Source organism: Penicillium expansum, assembly GCF_000769745.1.
Source record: "Penicillium expansum strain MD-8 chromosome Unknown contig102, whole genome shotgun sequence".
In the NCBI taxonomy this organism is placed as follows: Eukaryota; Fungi; Ascomycota; class Eurotiomycetes; order Eurotiales; family Aspergillaceae; genus Penicillium; species Penicillium expansum.
Window position 1 is genome coordinate 1 of NW_015971234.1, and position 20,321 is coordinate 20,321.

The 20,321-nt window shown below is 46.6% G+C and overlaps 5 protein-coding genes across 5 annotated transcripts; 3 read left to right on the forward strand and 2 right to left on the reverse strand.

The window, feature by feature from the left end:
* Positions 1-1,240: 1,240 nt before the first annotated feature.
* Positions 1,241-2,128, forward strand: PEX2_032640 (putative short chain dehydrogenase/oxidoreductase; the record flags this gene model as incomplete). The annotated part of the gene is made up of 2 exons (XM_016740539.1): positions 1,241-1,379; positions 1,449-2,128. 2 exons carry the CDS (start codon positions 1,241-1,243, stop codon positions 2,126-2,128), a joined length of 819 nt encoding a protein of 272 aa, XP_016601191.1.
* A 1,367-nt stretch (positions 2,129-3,495) lies between these two features.
* Positions 3,496-9,215, forward strand: PEX2_032650 (putative DEAD/DEAH box helicase; the record flags this gene model as incomplete). The annotated part of the gene is made up of 4 exons (XM_016740540.1): positions 3,496-3,519; positions 3,603-4,238; positions 4,291-6,059; positions 6,113-9,215. The coding sequence occupies 4 exons, from the start codon at positions 3,496-3,498 to the stop codon at positions 9,213-9,215; spliced, it is 5,532 nt and encodes a 1,843-aa protein (XP_016601192.1).
* Positions 9,216-9,994: 779 nt separating this feature from the next.
* PEX2_032660 (uncharacterized protein) lies at positions 9,995-11,267 on the reverse strand (the record flags this gene model as incomplete). Its single annotated transcript, XM_016740541.1, has 5 exons — positions 9,995-10,332; positions 10,384-10,448; positions 10,504-10,883; positions 10,940-11,007; positions 11,063-11,267. 5 exons carry the CDS (start codon positions 11,265-11,267, stop codon positions 9,995-9,997), a joined length of 1,056 nt encoding a protein of 351 aa, XP_016601193.1.
* A 446-nt stretch (positions 11,268-11,713) lies between these two features.
* On the forward strand, positions 11,714-13,408 carry PEX2_032670 (putative isoamyl alcohol oxidase; the record flags this gene model as incomplete). Its single annotated transcript, XM_016740542.1, has 1 exon — positions 11,714-13,408. The coding sequence occupies one exon, from the start codon at positions 11,714-11,716 to the stop codon at positions 13,406-13,408; it is 1,695 nt and encodes a 564-aa protein (XP_016601194.1).
* A 4,591-nt stretch (positions 13,409-17,999) lies between these two features.
* On the reverse strand, positions 18,000-19,921 carry PEX2_032680 (uncharacterized protein; the record flags this gene model as incomplete). The annotated part of the gene is made up of 4 exons (XM_016740543.1): positions 18,000-18,636; positions 18,694-18,761; positions 18,816-19,471; positions 19,543-19,921. The coding sequence occupies 4 exons, from the start codon at positions 19,919-19,921 to the stop codon at positions 18,000-18,002; spliced, it is 1,740 nt and encodes a 579-aa protein (XP_016601195.1).
* Between the last annotated feature and the right edge of the window lie 400 nt (positions 19,922-20,321).

Sequence of the window (20,321 nt, forward strand, 5' to 3'; positions counted from 1 at the left end):
GCAAAATAAAGAGACAAAAACTTTATCCAGGGTGAAGTATTCTATAGAGCCTTTGGGGGCCCGGGGAAGTCGGTGTGATGCGAGAAAGGGTTACCGGATTAGGAAATCCCGGACTTGAATGTATGAGATTTCATTAAGCTTATGTGTTCCATTCTGCCCACCCTAAAAATAAAATGAAATAAAAACTAGACCTTGGGACTGGACAACCTGCGCGCCCATGGGGTTCGGGTGGATTTAAGGTGGAACTCGGAGGGCCTTCGGGGTCCAAGGGGCCCGGCACGCCGAGAAAGGAGAAGACGAGTCACTGCCCCCAAGTTTCTGTGGAACTTGGAGCCTCTGAATATCCCAAACTCTTCATGGAGTAATGTTAAGCAAGAAAATAGAAAACTTGCCGTTAATGCCGAGTGTCATATTGGGGGGAAGGCCGGCATTCCGCAACTGCACGGGGAGCTTCAGCTTCGCGGGATCTTTTGATATTCCCCTAAATTATCTAGCTACCCTCGACCCAGAACGATATCGGGAATTGACATGGAAAAAAGAACTAGATTTTAAGCCAATCACACTCACGGACAATCAATCATGACAGACAATCGTGCATACTTCCGCCGGTTGGGCCATTGCATCGAAGCCATCCAAGTCTTACCGTCTTCAGCCCAAAGGTCACGATATCACTAGATGTGGGTGCAGCCCCCTTTCCAGATTAGGTGACAAGCTTGGGCCTTACTGAGGATGCTCTCGGTCAATCAAGGTGGTTGGCTCCATTCGAGTCATAGTGAAAGCAGCTATCCACCAGGTCACGCGTAACTGGGATGTGATTTTTCTCTGTCAATATTTATGCAGGCCCCGGGGATCTTCTTATTCTCGGTAGGCTCCTCAAGGAAGTACCGTCACAGCTCTCTGGGCATATAAATCTATTACCCTGATGCCGTGGATGGAATATCGTGATTTTTTTTGATTTCATCAGTACTTATTGTTTTTTTTTCTTTCACGGCTATCGTCATTTATACTATCTCCTTCTCCCAAATACTTCCCACTCTATATACTCCCAATGTCTTTATTCACTATGTCTTTTATTCCCCGAGTACTGGCTCCCGCTCGTACACGGCTAGCTGGAGTTGCCGTCACTACTCCTCGTTCTCTCTTTCCCTCATCAACCCACTTATACTCGAGCTTCAGTAGCTCGTTCAACCCTCAAGATATCCACAGTTTAACTCACAGCCCGGACCATATACAATCAAAGATGCCAGCAAAAGAGCTTTTGCGCAACAATCACCGTTTCAGCGAGTTTGATCTTGAGGGCCGAGTATATGCCATTACCGGCGGTGGACGAGGACTAGGACTATCAATGGCCGAAGCATTGATTGAGGCAGGAGCAAAAGGTATTCACACCCTGACTTCCCCTCCGATTCCCTAAAAAGACAAATACTAACCCAATATCATATAACTAGTGTACTGTCTGGACCGTCTCGAATCCCCACACCCAGACTTCCTCGTTGCCAAGAAAAGGGCCGAGGATGACTACGGTAGCAGCTTGGAGTACATCCGTATCGACGTACGCAACAACACCGAAGTTCACAACGCGTTCGCAGCCATTGCAGCCCAGGGAAAGCGATTGGACGGTATGATCGCCGCAGCCGGAATCAACCACCTCCAAAGTGCACTGGAGCACTCCCAGCAGGCTTTGGACGATGTGATGTCGATCAATTATCATGGTGTGTTCAACTCAGCCACAGCAGCCGCACGCCAGATGTTCAAATACCAACAGAAGGGGTCGATCTTACTAGTAGCTAGTATGAGCGGCCTTATTGCCAACAAGGGCATGACCTCACCCGTGTACAACTCATCTAAGGCGGCAGTTATCCAGCTAGGCCGCTCTCTCGCCATGGAATGGGGTCGTCACGGCATTCGTGTCAACAGCCTGTGCCCCGGCCACATCATTACCCCAATGGTGGACGAGGTATTCAGGCAAAATCCCGCTGCCAGGGCTACTTGGGAAGCGGAGAACATGCTTGGTCGCCTGGCAATGCCTGAGGAGTTCCGCGGTACGGCGCTTTTTTGCCTTTCTGATGCGAGCAGTTTTATGACGGGAAGCACTCTGCTCATTGATGGAGGACACACTGCTTGGTAGGCGGTATTCTCAACTGGCAAGACATTTGCACAAAAGTCCAGTTTGAGTGAAAAATAGGAGTATATCTGGCCAAAACGTTCAAATGATACTGGCATCGCCGGCGTTATTTTTACAATAAGTACATCCACCATCAGATAGTATCCCTTGTGCATCAACAACTTGTCTTAGCCCGTGAAATATTTTTAGCTCTAGTATAGTAGCATGACTTTAACACTATTGACATGGCATTTGTCTTATCGACCTAGCAAACAAGCTATTAGGGTCGCTAGCGATGTTTTATCCATCTGGTTGTGGTTCGATACCTTCGAGAGTCCAATAAAAAACCCAAGGCTTGACCATCGTCATTCTACATAGATACCAAAACGTCTCCCAACATACTTTTATTTACTCTCGAATCAGATGTCGTTCCCAAAAGTGCATAGCAACCACTTGGGACTTTCCTCCTATTGGCTTTTATATCTAGCAGAGAATTAACTAACCACCTGCTCACCAAGCCTCAAAAAATATTTACAAAAAACAATCGTCTATCTATAACAGAAACCAGGATTTTCCCGCATCAAACCACGACCATCCTAGATAGACATTTTATTTTCTAGACCACACTCTTTCTGGATAATCAATAAATGAGAGATTTACTTTAGATCTATAGATATAGACTTCTCATTGGAAGGTCGATATAGAATTGAAGTATAAATTCTGTCATAGTAGTGTTGGCAACAATTTTGAAGGCGGAAATAGTGTGGGAAAAAAATGGAACAAAAATTAAAAAAACAAAAACAAAAACAAAAATAAAAATAAAAAACCACAGGAGTATACATAAACTTTGCATATACTTGCCACATGCTTCAGGTATTTCACCAATCTCGGATGTCAGCTCCGATTTGATCTATCATGGATGTTGTATACTGCTGTACATCGTATACTGGATAAGGCGGTCGTTGACTTTTCTGCCCGAAATCCTTTCACGATTGTAAACCCAAATATATCAAAAGCCCAACTATTCTAGATACTGTCTTTACGCCGCGAAAAGAAGTAGGAAATGAGTCAAAGTTCCGTCACACTGCATAACATCCTAGGTAAGCTGTTTGTTGGATCTTGAAATGACCAGTACAATCCCCATGGATCCTGTTTGATGCCCCTCCTTTTGACGGTTTGCATTTCATATTTTCATATTTTCCCTGAAGGTCATCCCAAACTTATATTTTACCCTCTTCTCCTCCCTTGTCCCACACATTTTTCTCTTTGCTCTCCTAGTTTAGCTTATCTGGTTCATCATGTTCGTGCCTCGAAATGTCGATCCTCCAGTCTTGATCCTAACAGTCTGTATTTAGCTATTTAGACGAACTGCCGCAAATATTGAGAAGATAATGGATCGCCATGTTGTGCTAGATTGGTGAGCACTGGCTTTGCAGTTCTTGGAGCCAGCTCATTTTTACTAATTATTAAACAAAGGTACAATAACCTAGACTCTAGAGTCGTTGACCTCGTCGGTGACTTTGTTGGTGACGAGCTTTTCATAATCGAAGGAGATTCGCTTCTACTTGAATGCTTTTCCAACGAGAAACTTGATTTCAACCCGGGCTTCCAGGTCTTGCATGCCACTTACCTTGTCGAGAAGTTGTTGCAAAAGCTTCAACAGCGTAAATGTTTCTTCGAGGTTGTCTTTTTCGACGAGAATGCCTCATTATGCATTCCGAAAGGAGTCCACAGAGACCTCCACGCAAGGTATCTTCTTGCCCGTGAGGCAATCATACAGCATCTTATCTCTGTTCGCGTTCATCCATCGCGATTCTTCCAGGCTCTGAGGTTTGACAGCTTCCAGTCCGATGAGTTCAAAGCTCATTTGATAAGCTCGGGGGCGTATTTGTTTATGTGTCATGACGGCGCTTTTACCGAGCAGAACAATGATGATGCTGCTAGCGATCTAGACAACAGCGATTCTGAAAGTGATTCTGACACCAGCGACCTCGAAGATGATGACCAGAAAGGTTCTTTTGTCGACAAGCGAGGCGAGATCTCAAGATTCAAGCTCCGCGCAATGATCTACTGGTTTGTTGTCCACGGATACAACCTTGCACTCCTGAACAGTCTTGAGTTCCGTGACACAAAGGTAGGATTTTTCAACCGCCGGTGACTAGTCTCTGTACTCACAATATATGCAGGTCATGGCAATGGTGATTGAAAGCTCCATTAAAACGAATCCCTTATCGACTGGCCCCGAAACAGACGGTCCCAATCAATTGTGGAATTCCCTATCCCAATTAGAGATTGAAGACAGCCAAGACCAAGCGGAGGATGCACTGGAACACGACTTCAACGAATCGTCAAACCAAGCACAAACAGATAAGTTGCTTGAACAGGTGCTTCTTGAGAAGCCCGAGCTGTCGCAACGCCAATGTCTTGTGGTTGCTACGCTCAGCTCCATGCTTCTGGGCGGCGTGGCGGACAACCTCGAAAACAAGATTGGAGCACAGTCTATGCTTTTGCACATTGTACTTTTGCAAAACACCCAACTGTCGGATCGATCAATCCAAACAACTGCACCCAAAAACCTCAAATTCTTCAATGAATTCGTGAAAACCGCACAGGCTTTGCTGAGCTCAAAGATTTGGGAGAAATCAATGAGGGACCACAACCTACCTTGCGATTTGTCTGATGTCGTGGATGGAACATTGTTTTTCGAAGTCCAGCGGATAGTCGAGAACCTAGGCATCCAAACAGTAATCTCATCGACCACACAATCCGCTTTCAACACTCTTGCGTGTCTGGTGGACCGCATTTGCGACACAACGCTGCAATGTGAAGCGATTGGGGGAGCGGGAGCTGCTTCTGAGGTTACCACTCACAGAAGTATCTCCAAGCCTCATGGCTTTGAAAAGGTGCTTCCATTCAGCAATGCAGTCTTCGATAAGCTTCTGAAGCCTGTTCATCTCGCAATTGATGAATCTGCGGACGCGAAGAATGATTCACAAGTTTTCAAGGAATTCAAAGAAGATAGTCACTGGCATAGCTCTAGGCCCCTTGATCAAAAGAAAGTTATCTTAACGCCCCAAGAGGTTGAGCGAAACCACAAACGGAACCAGCGTTTTATGGCCGAGATGAGAGATTATGCTGCAAGTCTCTCAGGATCACAGCCAGAGCCGATTGTCGTTGAATCTTCCAGCGGTTCACGCCAGAAGTCCCACCAAAACCCTTCGGCAAACAGAGAGGTTGGAACCCACTCGACAGCCTCGAAATCAGACAAGAAATCTAATTCCAAATCTGGCAAACCATCCACCAAAGAGATGGCCGCAGCTTTCGTTCACCAAAAAGCAATGGAAGTCACTCAAAAACAGAGACAGAAGTGGAAAAATATGTATAATGACGAATTTGCTCTCATTGGTGATCTTGTGTCTCGTTTTACAAGGCTCAACGGATACTTGATTAGTCTGCCCAAAGACAGTCGACAGGTTCTGGAACCTGAAATCCTGACTTGTATGATCGACACATTGCTACGACTTCTTTTCGTTGAACACACAAGTGTGCAGAGCAAAAAGCACATTTTGGTCGTGACACGCATTTGGGAAATCGTCACTTGCCTCGTGAAAATCAAGCAAGGCATCTCATCCGATATTGTTGCATATGTTTCGACTGCCTGTCAAATACTTGGTTTGCCGGCTGCTCAGCTTCATGCCGACAGTGAACAGAAATTATCTTTCCCGTCGTTCAAGATCCCTAAAGCGGCACCTAGCATGAGTATCGAGATGAGCTCAGTTGAATTCCAGCTTCTACACGGCGGGCCCTTCATGGAGCGCAGCATAGACTCATTGCCCGACTCCCGGACACCTGATTTTGCGCCCGATCGCTGGCAGCGTGAAGTGTTGGATCAGATCGATGCAAAGAAGAGCGCATTCATCGTGGCCCCGACGAGTGCAGGAAAAACATTCATCTCGTAAGTCACAATATGTCCTGAATCAGAATCATGATCATGCTAACATTCGTCAGCTTCTATGCAATGAGACAGATCTTGAAAGAAGATAACGATGGAATTCTTGTTTATGTTGCTCCCACAAAGGCTCTTGTCAATCAGATCGCAGCTGAGGTGCAAGCCCGATTTTCCAAATCATTCCCCGCTAAAACCAGTGGAAAATCAGTTTGGGCCATTCACACAAGAGACTACCGCATCAATAACCCACAGGGATGCCAAATTCTCATCACGGTTCCCCAGATTCTTCAGATCATGCTGCTTAACCCCTCGAACGCTAGTGCATGGACTCCCCGCTTGAGGCGTATCATCTTCGATGAGATTCATTGTATCGGCCAGGCCGAGGATGGTGTCGTTTGGGAACAGCTGCTTCTAATGTCCCCATGCCCAATCATCGCCCTCTCAGCTACCGTCGGAAACCCCCAGGAATTCTACAACTGGCTAGATTTTGCCCAGAGAACTAATGGATTCGAGCTTAAGATGATCCAGCATCAGCACCGTTATTCGGATTTGCGAAAGTACGTGTACCAGCCTCATGGTGACTTCGCGTTCAAAGGGTTCGCCAGTACTCCTAGCTTGGCCCGTTTGGGCCTCGATGGATCAGATGATATGACGTTCGTGCATCCTGTCACCAGCTTGCTGGACCGCACCAGATCGATACCAGATGATCTTGACTTTGAGCCACGTGACTGTTTCACTTTGTGGAAAGCAATGAAGGACCTTCAAACAAAGCAGTTCCCTGTTGATCCATCTCTGGATCCGACCGTCTTTTTCTCGAATATTGTCATTCAAAAAGTGCACGTCATAGAATGGCAGAGACAGCTGAAAATGTTGTTAGGGCAGTGGATGAAAGACCAAGAATCTCCATTTGAGAAACTCTTGCGCAATCTTGACCACCCAACAGGGTTCGTCGTCGAAAAAGAAAAGGACTTGTCGAAACAGGTGTCTCGGATGAATGGCCTATCTGACACCCTAAGCGGTAACCTGGTCGACACAACCCTCCCTTTGATCTCCTCGCTACACGCTCAGAATGCTCTCCCCGCGCTATTCTTCAATTACGACCGCGGTAGGTGTGAAGATATATGCCAAGAGCTCTTGACACAACTACAAAATGCCGAGACAAAATGGAAAGAAGAGAGTCCGGTATGGAAATCCAAGATTGCCAAATGGGAAGTATGGAAGACATCTAAGCTGTCAGCAAAGAAGAAGCTTGAAAGGGCTACCAAGAAGAAAACAAGTGGAAACGCCGACGAAGAGCCAACCTCCAAGGCAGAGCAAGCCAAGGAATCAGCATCCACTGATTTCGGTTGGCTTGATCTCTTTGACCCGAAGAGGCCTGTGGATGGATTCCATTTGGCTGACTTCAAGAAAGTCCCCGCCTCCGAGTTCCTTGTGTATTCCAAGCAGCTGCAGTGGCGCTCGGTGCCTCAATGGTTGATAGATGCCCTAGAGCGAGGAATCGGTGTCCATCATGCTGGTATGAACCGCAAGTACCGCCAAGTTTGTGAAATCCTCTTCAGGAAGGGCTTTTTGCGTGTCGTGATTGCAACTGGTACTTTGGCCTTGGGTATCAACATGCCTTGTAAGACTGTCGTTTTTTCGGGCGATTCCATTTTCTTGACAGCCTTGAACTTCCGACAAGCCGCCGGAAGAGCAGGTCGCCGTGGATTTGACGTCCTGGGAAATGTTGTTTTCCAGCAGGTTCCACCATCCAAGGTGCAACGCCTGATGAGCTCGAGACTCCCAAGTCTCAGTGGACATTTCCCCATAACAACCAGTTTGGTTCTACGGCTGTTCATCTTGCTACATGGCTCAAAGCAAGCTCCATCTGCCGTGAAATCAATCAACTCGATACTCTCAAGTTCTCGCATGCACCTCGGTGGCCCTGAGATGAAGCAAACCGTGCTCCACCACCTCCGATTCTCTATCGAATACCTCCGACGAAACAATCTTCTCAGCGGCACAGGTATGGCTTTGAATTTTGCGGGCTGTATCTCTCATCTGTACTATACAGAGAATTCCAGTTTTGCTTTCCATGCCCTACTGAATTCGGGATACCTCCAAGATCTCTGTCAGGACATCGAGACGAAGCCTAAAAGGACTGTTCATACTCTGATGCTGGTCATGGCCCACCTTTTCGGGCGTATTCCCCTGCGAGCGTCCACTTTGGAATGGTTCCAAAACGCAGAAAGGAAGCCTTCCTCGATCGTGGCTCTTCCACCTTTACCGAGAAGGGCAGCCTCAGCCCTACGTGCTCAAAATAAGCAGGTCCTTGACATCTACACTGGCTACGTCTCCACTTTTGCCAAGCAGCATATCAAGGAACCAGACTGTTTGCTACCATTCAGTGGGATCAAGTGCGGCGGAGAAAGTACGTCGGAGAAGCTCGGTTTCTCACAATTCGACCACATCTCCCCATCGATCGTGTCCCCATTCTTCGCCCTTTCAGGAAACGGAGACCAATGCAATACCATCTTTGAACTTAGTCAGATGGTTCGCAGTGGTGTTTGGATCGAGGATTCCGTCATTCCATATGTGGCTGCTGACCCCAACGAGAACGCGGTCCCTCTCAATGCTTACCTGTATGACTTCTTCAAGCACGGAAATGTTTCTCAGTTGGAGACTGCCAACCGCATCCGCCGCGGAGACATCTGGTTTGTGCTGAACGACTTCTCAATGACTTTGGCCACCATCAAGACCAGTATTGAGGGCTTCCTCAAGCCTGGAGGCAATATCGGTGCGGACATGCTTGATGTTACTGGCGGAGGTGACGATTATGAGAATCTCGTGGACGATAAGGCCGTTGATCAGATTGAGGCTGAAAATGCTGGAAAGTTGGATGTGAAGCTAGACAACAAGCAGCCAATTCCTGCTGCTTCTCTCCCCACTTCTCGCCCCCGAGTGAAGAAGGTTGTGATGGATAGCTGGGAGGATGAGATGGATGACGAGGATGATGAGAGCGAGGATGAAGCCATCAGTGCTGCCAAAGATACGGCCGTCACCTCTAAAACTACACAAGAGAAGCCAGTGGACAACTCTCACAGATCTATGTTCTTGGTTGCCAAGGCCTTCAAAGAACTGCACAACGAGTTTGATACCAAGTTCAAGGCTATGTGGGCTTAAGAGTGGGTTGTGAAGGATAAAATACTAGAACAAGATACTAAATTGAAAAATATCTGAAGTAAGAGATCCCTGAAGTAAGAGACATCTCAAAGTACTCGAATGAGATAGTGTGGTAACCCGCTCGTGATGTGCTCGCATCACTGATCAATCGTATATCAAGGCCCTTAAACTTCCTAGCCAGGAGCATCAATTTCCGAGGGGAGACAGGTTGTTTTACATCGTGGACAAGGAGTAGAATATGCAAGCAAGCGTGTGGACCTAGTGTGGGGTGTGAAGATTAAATAGGAAGGATTCACTTCTAGTAGACTAATCCAGTGTTGGCTATATCAACTTGTATCAAAGCATTGGAACTCCTCTGAATTTAACTTCCATCTTAAACACTCGGACTTAAACCATGCTAACATACCTATAGTGTGGAAAAAGGGAAGTCGGACCTCTAATAAAGGATATTATTGGGGTCGAAGAACAAAGAGTAACAAAAGCAGTGGGAGTTATTCCGACTCTTGCATCAACTGCACCCTTCAAGGAATCGCGGGGTTGTCCTGTCAGTGCCGTAACTCCGAGGATGATCACAAATATGTTGCTACTACTCTTGGCCTGAGTAAATCAATTCTTGGGAATGGCTAAGCTACTCTCCGGAAAAGACTAACACGTTGGGGTTGAAGACAAATGCATCAGCAACGACCACAGCGAGCTTCGTTGCTAGATTATCAATCTAGGAATCAATATATTGGGGGAGTTGGAATAAGTATTAATGAAATTGATTGTGTATTTAACAATTATGAAGCCATGATATTGTTGGACCGCCCGTCCACAACTTGGGTATTATTCTCCATATCGGAGCTCTTTTGGCTTGCCGTAGTCATGGCATTGTGGCTATCTGAGTGCGTTGACGCTCCACAATCACTATTGAGCGTTCGAAACTCGCCTTTGTTTCCCCGCAACGTGCGTAAATGCAAGTTGGATCCGGTAGAAGGTTGAGAATGATACTTTGAGGCTTCACTTCTGACTTTGCTGCGGACACCTTGCACGAGTGGGTTAAGGAACGGCAGACAGCCACAAATGATGGCCACGTCGAGTTCGAGGCAAGTCCAGATGGACTCTTTAGCACTTGAGGCTAGATGGTGTTAGTTGGGAGTCATTGTATGAGTTAGGGATAGGCACGAACCCGCAAGGTCGGTGAGTTGAAATTCGCGGAATTCAATCAGGCGCATCAGGCTGAAGATGCAGACACTACGAGTTGTCGTTAGAAGGAAGCGATATATCATGTTATGGAGGGGTCACGTACAGTCCACCCAGAGAAAACACCAGGATTAACGCTATTTTCTGCCGAGTGTTGATCTGTAACTTCCAAAATACAGGAATTGGCAGACAGAGGATGATAATATCTTCAATCAATGCGATCGAGCCCATAGTCTGGAAGAATTGAACCTGTCCCGACATGCAGTGTCCTTTCAAATTTTTGTTGTAGTAGTATTGCACCGGTGTGCATTGGAAGATATTGGTCAACAGGGCAGCGAGAGCCCATGTGGCGATAAATCCGACCAGACAGTAGGAAATAACGACGTATGCCCGGATCGAGCCGAACAGTCGTTTGATAAAGATGACAATCGAGATCTTGACAAATGCCATTGACGGGGCCCAGAATTTTTGTATCATCCATGATCCCTGCGAGATACTGTTAGATGCTCCCATGCTATCAAAGTTATGCATCTATAACATACGAATTGAACACGCTGCCGTTCATGTTTGGGGAGCGATGCGATGGGGAGACCGACACCATTGAAGGCGGCTTTTGATAGTGAGCGTTGTTAGCATTGTTAGTATAAAAACAAAGGAATACTCACTATCTACTACAAAAGCCGTCACAGCGAAGGAGATGATCAGACCGACTCCCATTAGGTAATCTTCCAGCTGAAGCCCCACCGCTTTCATCCGCCTGCAGTAGAGACGTAACAGGTAGATCATAGTAGCCACCCCAGCCCCTACAATCGGCACAATAGTGAGGACATTTTTCCAATATGTATTCACTTTGTGTTCCATGTTAGCCATATTGGGGGGGGATGGAAAAATGGAAAAATGGAAAACATATTCTTCAAGACCCTGGGTTGTATTGAAAGAGGCTAAACAGGGGAAATTAGGTTGAGGTCACCACTCAAACTCTGTCTTTACTCATTGGACTATCCAGGAAATTTTAAGTGGACTTATGCAAACTTAATGAGTGGAATTAGTGAAATTACTAATTTCTTCTCGATCATCGAGATTCAAAGTTTGTAGGATGCGGCCAGTAATATAATTATTAACCAATGATATAGATCATTGGCTCGTAAAGGTGATCCTTCACCTAAATTGGCCTATTCTTAGTTGTACCTCGTATATTGTACCTTTTCTAGTGCTTCTCAATCAATCTTAGTGTGTCTCACTTCTTTTGGTTCATCTTTCTGCCTTCGTTATACTTTTTGTCGTGATTTTCATCCCTCATTCTGCAATCGCCAAGAATGTCCAAATTATCCGGCCTGGTCCTATTGGCCTTAATAAGCTCTACTGTTGCAAAGCACTGCACTTTGGATGCCCTCAATGCAACAGTTGGAGGGCGCGTCCAGATTTTAACCCCTTTCTCCTTGCCCTGTTTCTCCAACTACAATGGGAACCCGGTAGCTCGCGACAATGCTGCCTGCGCTGCTATCCAGGCGAACTACTCGGATCCATGGCTGCGAACAAATTCTCCTAATGGCTACATGAACAACCAGGATGAGATGTGGGCATCCGATCCTAGCGATCAGTGTCTCCTCGACAGCAGCAATCCCATGGATTCCCTGGCGTTCGTCAATGCCACCTGTCGTCAGGGCAATCTACCCTCTCACTATCTTGAAGTGAAGAACAAAAAGGACGTGATTGAAGCTTTCAGGTTCTCCAAGTGCTCCGGCAAGAAGGTCGTCATCAAAAATAGTGGCCATGATTACCTTACCCGCAGCAGTGGCCGTGACACGCTGTCCCTTTGGACGCGAAACCTGCGATCTATGCACTACAGTGCGGACTTTGCCCCCCACGGTTCCAAAAAAACCGCCCGCAGATATCAAGCTATCACCGTCGGTGCCGGAGTCAACTTCGATGAGGCCTACGAATTTGCACAGCAAAACAACGTAACCATACTTGGTGGCTACTCACCCACCGTCGGTGTCTCAGGCGGCTGGATACAAAATGGCGGCCATTCCATCTTGAGCCCGGTGTACGGTCTCGGCGTTGACCGCGTCCTCGAGTTTAAAATCGTTACTCCAGACGGTGTCTACCGCACCGCCAACGAGTTCCAGAACCACGACCTCTTCTGGGCCCTCCGTGGTGGTGGCGGTGGAACCTTTGGCGTGGTTCTCGAAAGCACTCACCGTGTCGAGCCTGCTATCCGCTTTGTCGCTGCCAACATCAAGTTTCCCACCAACTCCACTAACATGCTTCCATTCATGGAGATTGTCGTCAACAACACTCTTAAATGGGGAGAGGAAGGATGGGGTGGCCACATCACTGGTAACACCCTCGTCAACGTCTCTCCTTTCCTCTCCGTCAAGGAAGCCGAGGTCTCTCTGGCAAGTGTCATCACCTACGCCAAAGCAAACGGCGGCTCCGCCACGATCGAAGAGTTCACTTCTTGGTACCCCTTTTACGAGAAATACGTCAAGACCAGCTCCGTCGCTGTCGGCGTCACTCGCTTCCCCGGAAGCCGACTGATCCCCCGCTCCACCTTCGAGACCGTCGAGGGCCGCACGAACCTCATGACATTCTTCGCGACCATCCAATCAATGGGCCAGACGCCTTACATCCCCGTCGTCGGACCAGTGTTGTACAACTACACTGAAGGATCAACCAGTGCTTCTCCCGCCTGGCGTGAGGCTATCTGGGAGTTGGGATCCGGTGCCTCCTGGGAGTGGAACGCTACCATTTCCACCCGGATACAGAAGATCCAGTCCATCCAGAGTATGACGGCCATCATTGAGGGCATTACCCCTGGCGGTGGTGCGTACAGCAACGAGGCCAACCCGTTCACGATTGATTGGATCGAGGCGTGGTGGGGTGATAACTATGAGAAATTATTGAGTGTTAAGCACAAATATGATCCCAAAGGTTTGTTGAGTTGCTGGAAGTGTGTTGGCTGGAAGGAATCGCAGGTTGCCGATTCGTCCTTCGCTGCGCTTCTTTGATTCAAAGAAATGCGAAGTCTATACCCTTGGGCGTACATATAGTATATACCATATAGACTTAAAAATCAATGTGTATAGCAATGTATAGTATGGATGACAGATATGTAGGACTCTACCTAAAACTAAATAGATCGCAAAAATCCACTATCTCACAATCTCTCTACTCTTATAGGTATTTATAGCTATTACTAGCTATTTTATTGATGGTAGTTAGGTATATTATGAGGTACTCCTTAGGTTCAAGCTACTTTAGAGTATATATACTAGCTTTTACCTAGGTAGTATTCATATAGAAACCGCAATAGAGTATAAGGCTGCACAAAATATCTTAAGACCGCCAGTCAAAATTTGACATAGGGCTTTCTAGATTTTGAATGCAATCGAAACATCGTTTCGCATATCCTTTGTGACCTTTTTGCTTGCTTCTCGTAGTGTTTGTACGGCTCCTGGTAGTGGATTTGGTAAAGAACTCGATGGTGGTGGTGTAGTTCGGGTAGTGATATCATGAATTATAGATTCTGGCATTTTATAAAGGTCATCATCGGTAAATACGCTCCTTCTATGACATTTCTCGGCATTAATGGGCCAGATACCTTATTCTCGAAATCCATGCCATATAGTGCGCGTTGTAAGGGCCTTCGTGCGTACTCGTGGATCCCGGCAAGGAAACCGGTCTTCTGCTTTACACCACCACCCCAGAATACCACATCATTATTATGAGATTTATAATCATGTTTTAGTAACTGAAAAGGCACATCTTTAAGCGGTTGATAGAGATGTAGCGTATGTAGTATAAAACCGGAAGTAATCATATGCTTCAACATAATTCGATAAAGTCGTACATTAGGTGCGATGGATTATCCATAAGGAGTCGGAAGTGGCCTTTGAGCGATATTTTGTACATAAACCTGGATCTATTGAAAACCAGCGATTTCATCTGTTTATTCCATTGGGGCTTGGTGACCTCTGTCGGATTTGCATGGGGACCCGAACCCCTACAGGGCGGCGAGCCAAGTCCGAAGACCCGGGTATACGTGAGTTGAAAAATCTAATTTTTGACCCGCAGAATTTGAATAATTAAGGGGTGTCAACACTTTTACTGCGTCACTGTAGTAGGTAGATCTAGATGTGTATTCTCAGGTATCGAAAGTAAAATATTATTTCCAACTGTAGGTGTTATAGCTTACGGAGTACGGAGTACACAAGCACTAACTAATGCAACCTACCGATGGGCACGCGGCCCTACCCGCTCATGTCCGGGGAGTGGGGATCGCCAAGCAGATCTGGAAATAAACGGGGCCTCCCGAGGTACCCAATGGCCTTACAGGCAGAGAGAGTACCTTTGCAAGTTTCTTTTGTAACCTATCTTGCCCCTCAGTTTTCCTATTGCTTTTAATTTTCTGCATTTTTTTAATTCTTGTCACCTCTATTGCCACTCAAACATCATGTCGCCATTTTGCAATATTGCTGTAATACAGCTCTATGTTAAGGTAAGATCACATATAGAATATAGGGACCTGTGAAAACGATGCCGGAAATGACAGCCTTTGGCGCCATAAATGGCCTCCTTTTCACCTGCAGCTTTGGAGGGCCAGACACCGCTTGACCCCCCGCTGTATTGTACTACCCTTATCCAGAAAACACAGTGCTCAGAACAGCAGCCTACAAGGGACCAAATGGGAAAAGAGTAGCCAGATACTTCGAAATGATCCTGTACAGTACGGAGGATTCCGAAAACAGATCACCATAGTTATGCAATGCGGATAATAGATAGCTATTTCCGAACCAGCCATGCCTGTTGCCGATCCTGGGCACCTCGTTGTCTTTCTACATAAATCATATACTGTAGGTGATAACATTGAGCTCGAGATGTACTGTATGGGAGACTAGATCAAGATATGACAAGTGATCTAGAGCCTCAAGCATCTGAATTTATTTATAAATCACTCGCGGAGGAATACAGGAAGATTCTGGGCTATCAGGTCATTGAAGTCCCCTCTTAACTGAGAGCTGCCGCTGTTCAGGTGCTGTAGAACCTTATGAAGCCCCCTAATTGCTCCTGCAAGTACAGGTAAAAGAATGACTTGCAGACGTGCGATGTCTGGCCCTTCTTCTAGTTTCAGGGTGTTAAATATAGAGATCGCAAAATCAATATCTGATGCATCAAGATCATCTGTATACTTGCCCCGGCACATTGCATCCTTAAGCGGAGTATTTTTTAAAAATCACTCAACCTGTGTGATCCTTCAACATTCCTTTAATCGATCGGTTTGTGACTTGAATAAGCTCGTTATCAGGAAATGCCTTCCCAATCTGGCCGCTGATGAACTTTCGGAGGTGCTGACATCCCTGCCAATAAGAACCTTGTCCAGGCCCTCTGTGGTGAGACCCTGGAAATAAAGGTTTAAAGTCACCGAAGGAAGTTGCAAAATATGGTAACGCTCCAGCATCGCCTAGACCAATGGCAACAATCCAGCCAGCACGAGCAATGCTCCTGTTACTCAGCTGTGGAAAAGTGAAAGTCACACCATGTTTATTTTCCAAATTCTCTTGATACCATGGCGGGTACCCCGATGCGATGATAAGATCGAATTCCATCTTCGTGCGTTGAGTCACAGTTTTGCAATTTTCAGATGGTGCATTGATTCGCGCTTCAAAAAAGACTTTCCAAACTTGAATATATAAGACTTCGAGAATTTATCGTAACGGTATTCCCAGTAGCCATTTTGCGACCCCTTCATGTGAATGGTAGATATGAAACACATCAATATAGTTTTAAAATCCGTATTGAAGTATGTTCGCATGAGATCTAAGGCCACTGGCTTTTTGACGACCCTCACCTTTTGATGAGCACGAAGAGCCGAGAAATACTGCAAAAAGTCTTCGAAGCTATGGGCATCTGGGAGCTTGTTGAAAGACTCATACCCGGGTGGATTGTGCAAACAATTGCGATGGAAATGAAAGCATAAGTTATCTGGAAGATCGTTCCAGACAGCAGAGGCACAATAGGCTGGTTTAAAGTGAAACCACTGTAGGCAAGTTGCGATGACTCTTCTCATGAGCAAGGCCAGTCTCTGATCTATGAGGAAAATAATAATCGCCACCAATAGGCTACCAAGAGCCCAGTCTGCAGACATGACGATAAGGTAGAATGGAATCTCGTTTTCTTACTCTGCAATAATGCTGTGTACTGTAAACCGCCCGGTACTAAGCAAAGATCACAAGAAAAGATAGCATTTGAAAGCTGGGGGGGGTATCAGGAAGCGCATGGACCTATGATCTAGGTGGAGGAGGTGCTATTTTTAAACCAACTTGACAGCGCATTGGGGCGCTAACCTGGTAACGGCAAAACTAACCAGATATAGTAATTCACAGGTCGCTATAGTACATCCTCAATCCTTCAGAAACAGGCCCCGTCATCATTTCAGTGTCTGATGCGGTGCTCTTCTAGCCCCTTGAGGACAACTTTGCCCGCGCCGTGAACTTCGTTCGCCAGGCTGCAGCGCAGGGATGTCTGTCAACTGGCTGTTTTGCCTGAATTTCACTTGACGAACTGGATCCCGATGGACCCCCGCTTTGCCTCTGTATGTGAGAATTAGGAGGTCTATCTGCAACGATATCAGGAATACCTGTGTCGTGGTATTTGCCAACGCGGGTGGACCACCTGGAAAGAACTACTGCGGTCTTTCCCAAATCACCATGCCATATGCCGGCCCGCTGGTCCGTTTGGGTACTTCCATCGAAGGAATGGGGGTGGCCACCCTAGATATGGCACTGTTGGAGGATGCGGAGGAAAACTACCGCGTCCAGGCGGACATGGCGCATCCTGCTTGGTGTTACAAGCATACGCAAAGAACGTAGCATTTTAATCAACTTAGAGCTCCTTATTAGTTTTATATATATATCACGTTTAAAAATGCGAGAAAACGCGTCATTAAGATAATTTTATAAATTACGGAAGTTCATTTAAAAAGTAGTAGTACTCCTATACTAACCCCAAATACATATCTTATCAAAATATTAATATTAGCTAGCCATTTCCTCGACCTCTACCCATCGGATTTTCTTTAAAATATACTTATATAGCTACTATTATTATTAACTCTGGATTTATAATTTATATGACTATTAAAGGGGTTAAAATATAATATTGTATAGTGATTATAAGATGCCGCTTAAACTCCCTTAATGGGCTTTAATGGGGGCCTTATAGGCCCTCACGAATGGGCTGCGGGTTGGTTTGGTGCTTCGAATGTTAGGCCCACAGCCCACTGCTAGTTGAGCTTTGGGCCCGGGGTTCGGGACCTTTCATGGGCTTTGCGGAGCGCTAGTGTCAACCATGGCACAGCGTTATTAACATATTACCCGCCATACCTTTTACGTGTCTGCAACGTCACTATAGCATAATTTTGGCACTAGCAAACACTTCATGATCTCAACCCGCTGGGAAAATGAAATTATCAATCAATCAATCGACGCAAATGTTTCGGGGCGGTGCCTAGGTATTAGGAAATGCGTGTCATTTAGGGCGGAGGGTATTATATGGCTAACAATATTCAATGAACACCTCAAGCGGTGACTACTGTATCAACTATATGATATACACAAGCCTTCTATCCCCAGTGGAATGCTCTAAATCATCCCTCCTCCCACCACCCATAAGAACATCCCGCTCTTCGCCCTGATCCACAGGACCAGCCTGTTCAATGGTATAGGTTGTTTTCGCGGCCGCCCGATTCATCCTCTGTAAAAGAATACGCAGTCCCACAGCTAAAACTGCAACAACAACCATGAAAAACGAGCAAGTAGCCATGCCCCGAATATACCACGGCCCGTCAGTTTCGGGATACAATCTTGTCCCGAGCAAGGGCCCACACTGTCCGATGATATTGAGAATGGCAATGCTCGCACCCTTGCCTTCCTTTTCGACGCGGTTATCCATTGACCATGTGATGATGAGGGTGATTGCGGAGAAGAACCCGGCAGTGGCAGGGTAGACGCAGATGTAGCGAATGAATGTGTGAAGCCATGGTGACAGGTGTGAGTGGAAATAACCTGTTGCCGCGATCGCTAAGTAAGCAAGTGATGATATGAGGGCATGGGCTATCAAATATGGGCTTCTAGAGCGGCTGCGGTCTGACGCGTATGCGGTAAGGAGGACTACGACAAATGCGACGAGATAGGGAGGTGCTGAGAGGGCTTGGGCTTGTAAGGAGGAATATCCCATGCTGTGAGGGGTATCAGTTGGCTATGAAATTATGAATGGATTCTGATATAGGACATACTCTTTAATAATAGTGGGCAAAAAGACAGGCATTGAGCTGAAAGCAACGTTACAACTGAAGAACATAAACTGTAGTAGATGCGTTAGAACCTTTGCGCAATTTCGGATAGAGATAACACTCACGGCAGCCATATAAGCCTTAGGGTCCGATGCAGTCTTCCAAATTTCTCGCCAGTTAAATCGACTTCCATGCGATGGCTGATAGTCGGCTGTGCTCTCTTCAAGGCGCTGCTGAGCTACCACCCTTTGCCGGCGACTCAGGAATCGAGCTCGACCAGGGGAGTCCGGAATGAGGAACCAAGCAAATACCGCAACAATTACACTTGGGAACCCCTCCACAAGGAACAGAGTTCGCCATGGCGAGATCGGGCCGTCGCTGCTGAACCTTACAATCAAGTAGGCCAGACTGCTAGCAAAAGATGTCGCGAGCGGTGCCGCTGAGATAAACAATCCATTACGGAAAGCCAACTCATGTCTGCGATAGAATAAAGACAGGTAGAATGGGACACCCGGGCCAAAGGCTGCCTCGGTGATTCCGAGCAACGCCCGGAGAACGACCAGGCCCCCAAAAGAAGTAGCTAGACACTGGAATGATGCGACGAGGCCCCATCCACATACACAAAGAGAAATATAAATATGCGGGGGAACAACACGGTACATCAGCGTCATCCATTCGAAGAGAATGTAAGTAATATAAAAAGCAGTAAGTAGCCATTCATATTGCGAAGATGAAAGTTGTAGATCGTCTTTGAGTCCTGCTATCTTTGCATTTCCGATATCTGGGCAAACGATCAGTACATGCCTGCAATCACAGGGGAAGCAGTCCGCTATGCGAAATAACCAAACATACTCGAGCGGTCCAAGAAGGAGAGTAAGTAGAGCAGGGCCAGAAACGGGACCAGCCTTCGATCAAATCTCCTCACTACCTCGTTCTCCTCCTCCGGTGTATATTTCGGGCCTAAACCGCCGCGCGGCAGCTTCCCCTCAAGCTCCCCACTGGTATTATAGTTGCCATCACCTTCGAAATCGGATAGAGGGTCGCTGACGTCTTGATGGTCATCAAAGTTCGTCTGCAGTCGCAATGGGCCTGTGGTTGGTTTCGCGGGCCCTGGCACTGGATTATCTTCGTCCGAGGCATAAGAGACTGGAGTAAATTGTGGGTTTGAGGACGTGCTGGAGCTAGTGGAAGATGCATTATTCGCCGCGGCGGAGGGACGAAGGTCTGCCATTTCTCAGGGGAAACACGTTTTGGAGTTGTTTCAGGAGCCTGATCGGTGAGGTAGTCTATCCATTAGGGCAGAGATAACCTCTTCTCTGAGATCGAAATGAAAGAAAATAACCCCCCTCGATTCGCGAGACCGGGTGACCGATGTTGATCACCTGGGCATGGATCTCTAGGCCCGCGGGCCCCTTCTGGGACGGATTATGTCATATTCACACGTGGGTTTGTAATTTGCGCTAATATGAGAAAGGCTTAGCGCGAATCTTAGTTCTATTGGCGATCCTGGGTTGGGATTTCATACTTCAACTGTCAACTGATCTACAAGTAGGAGGATATTGCTTGTGTAATTGAGTTGATTTTTTAGTCTGAGGTTGATTGTTCTGGTACATGCAGGTTTGTACTTTTCA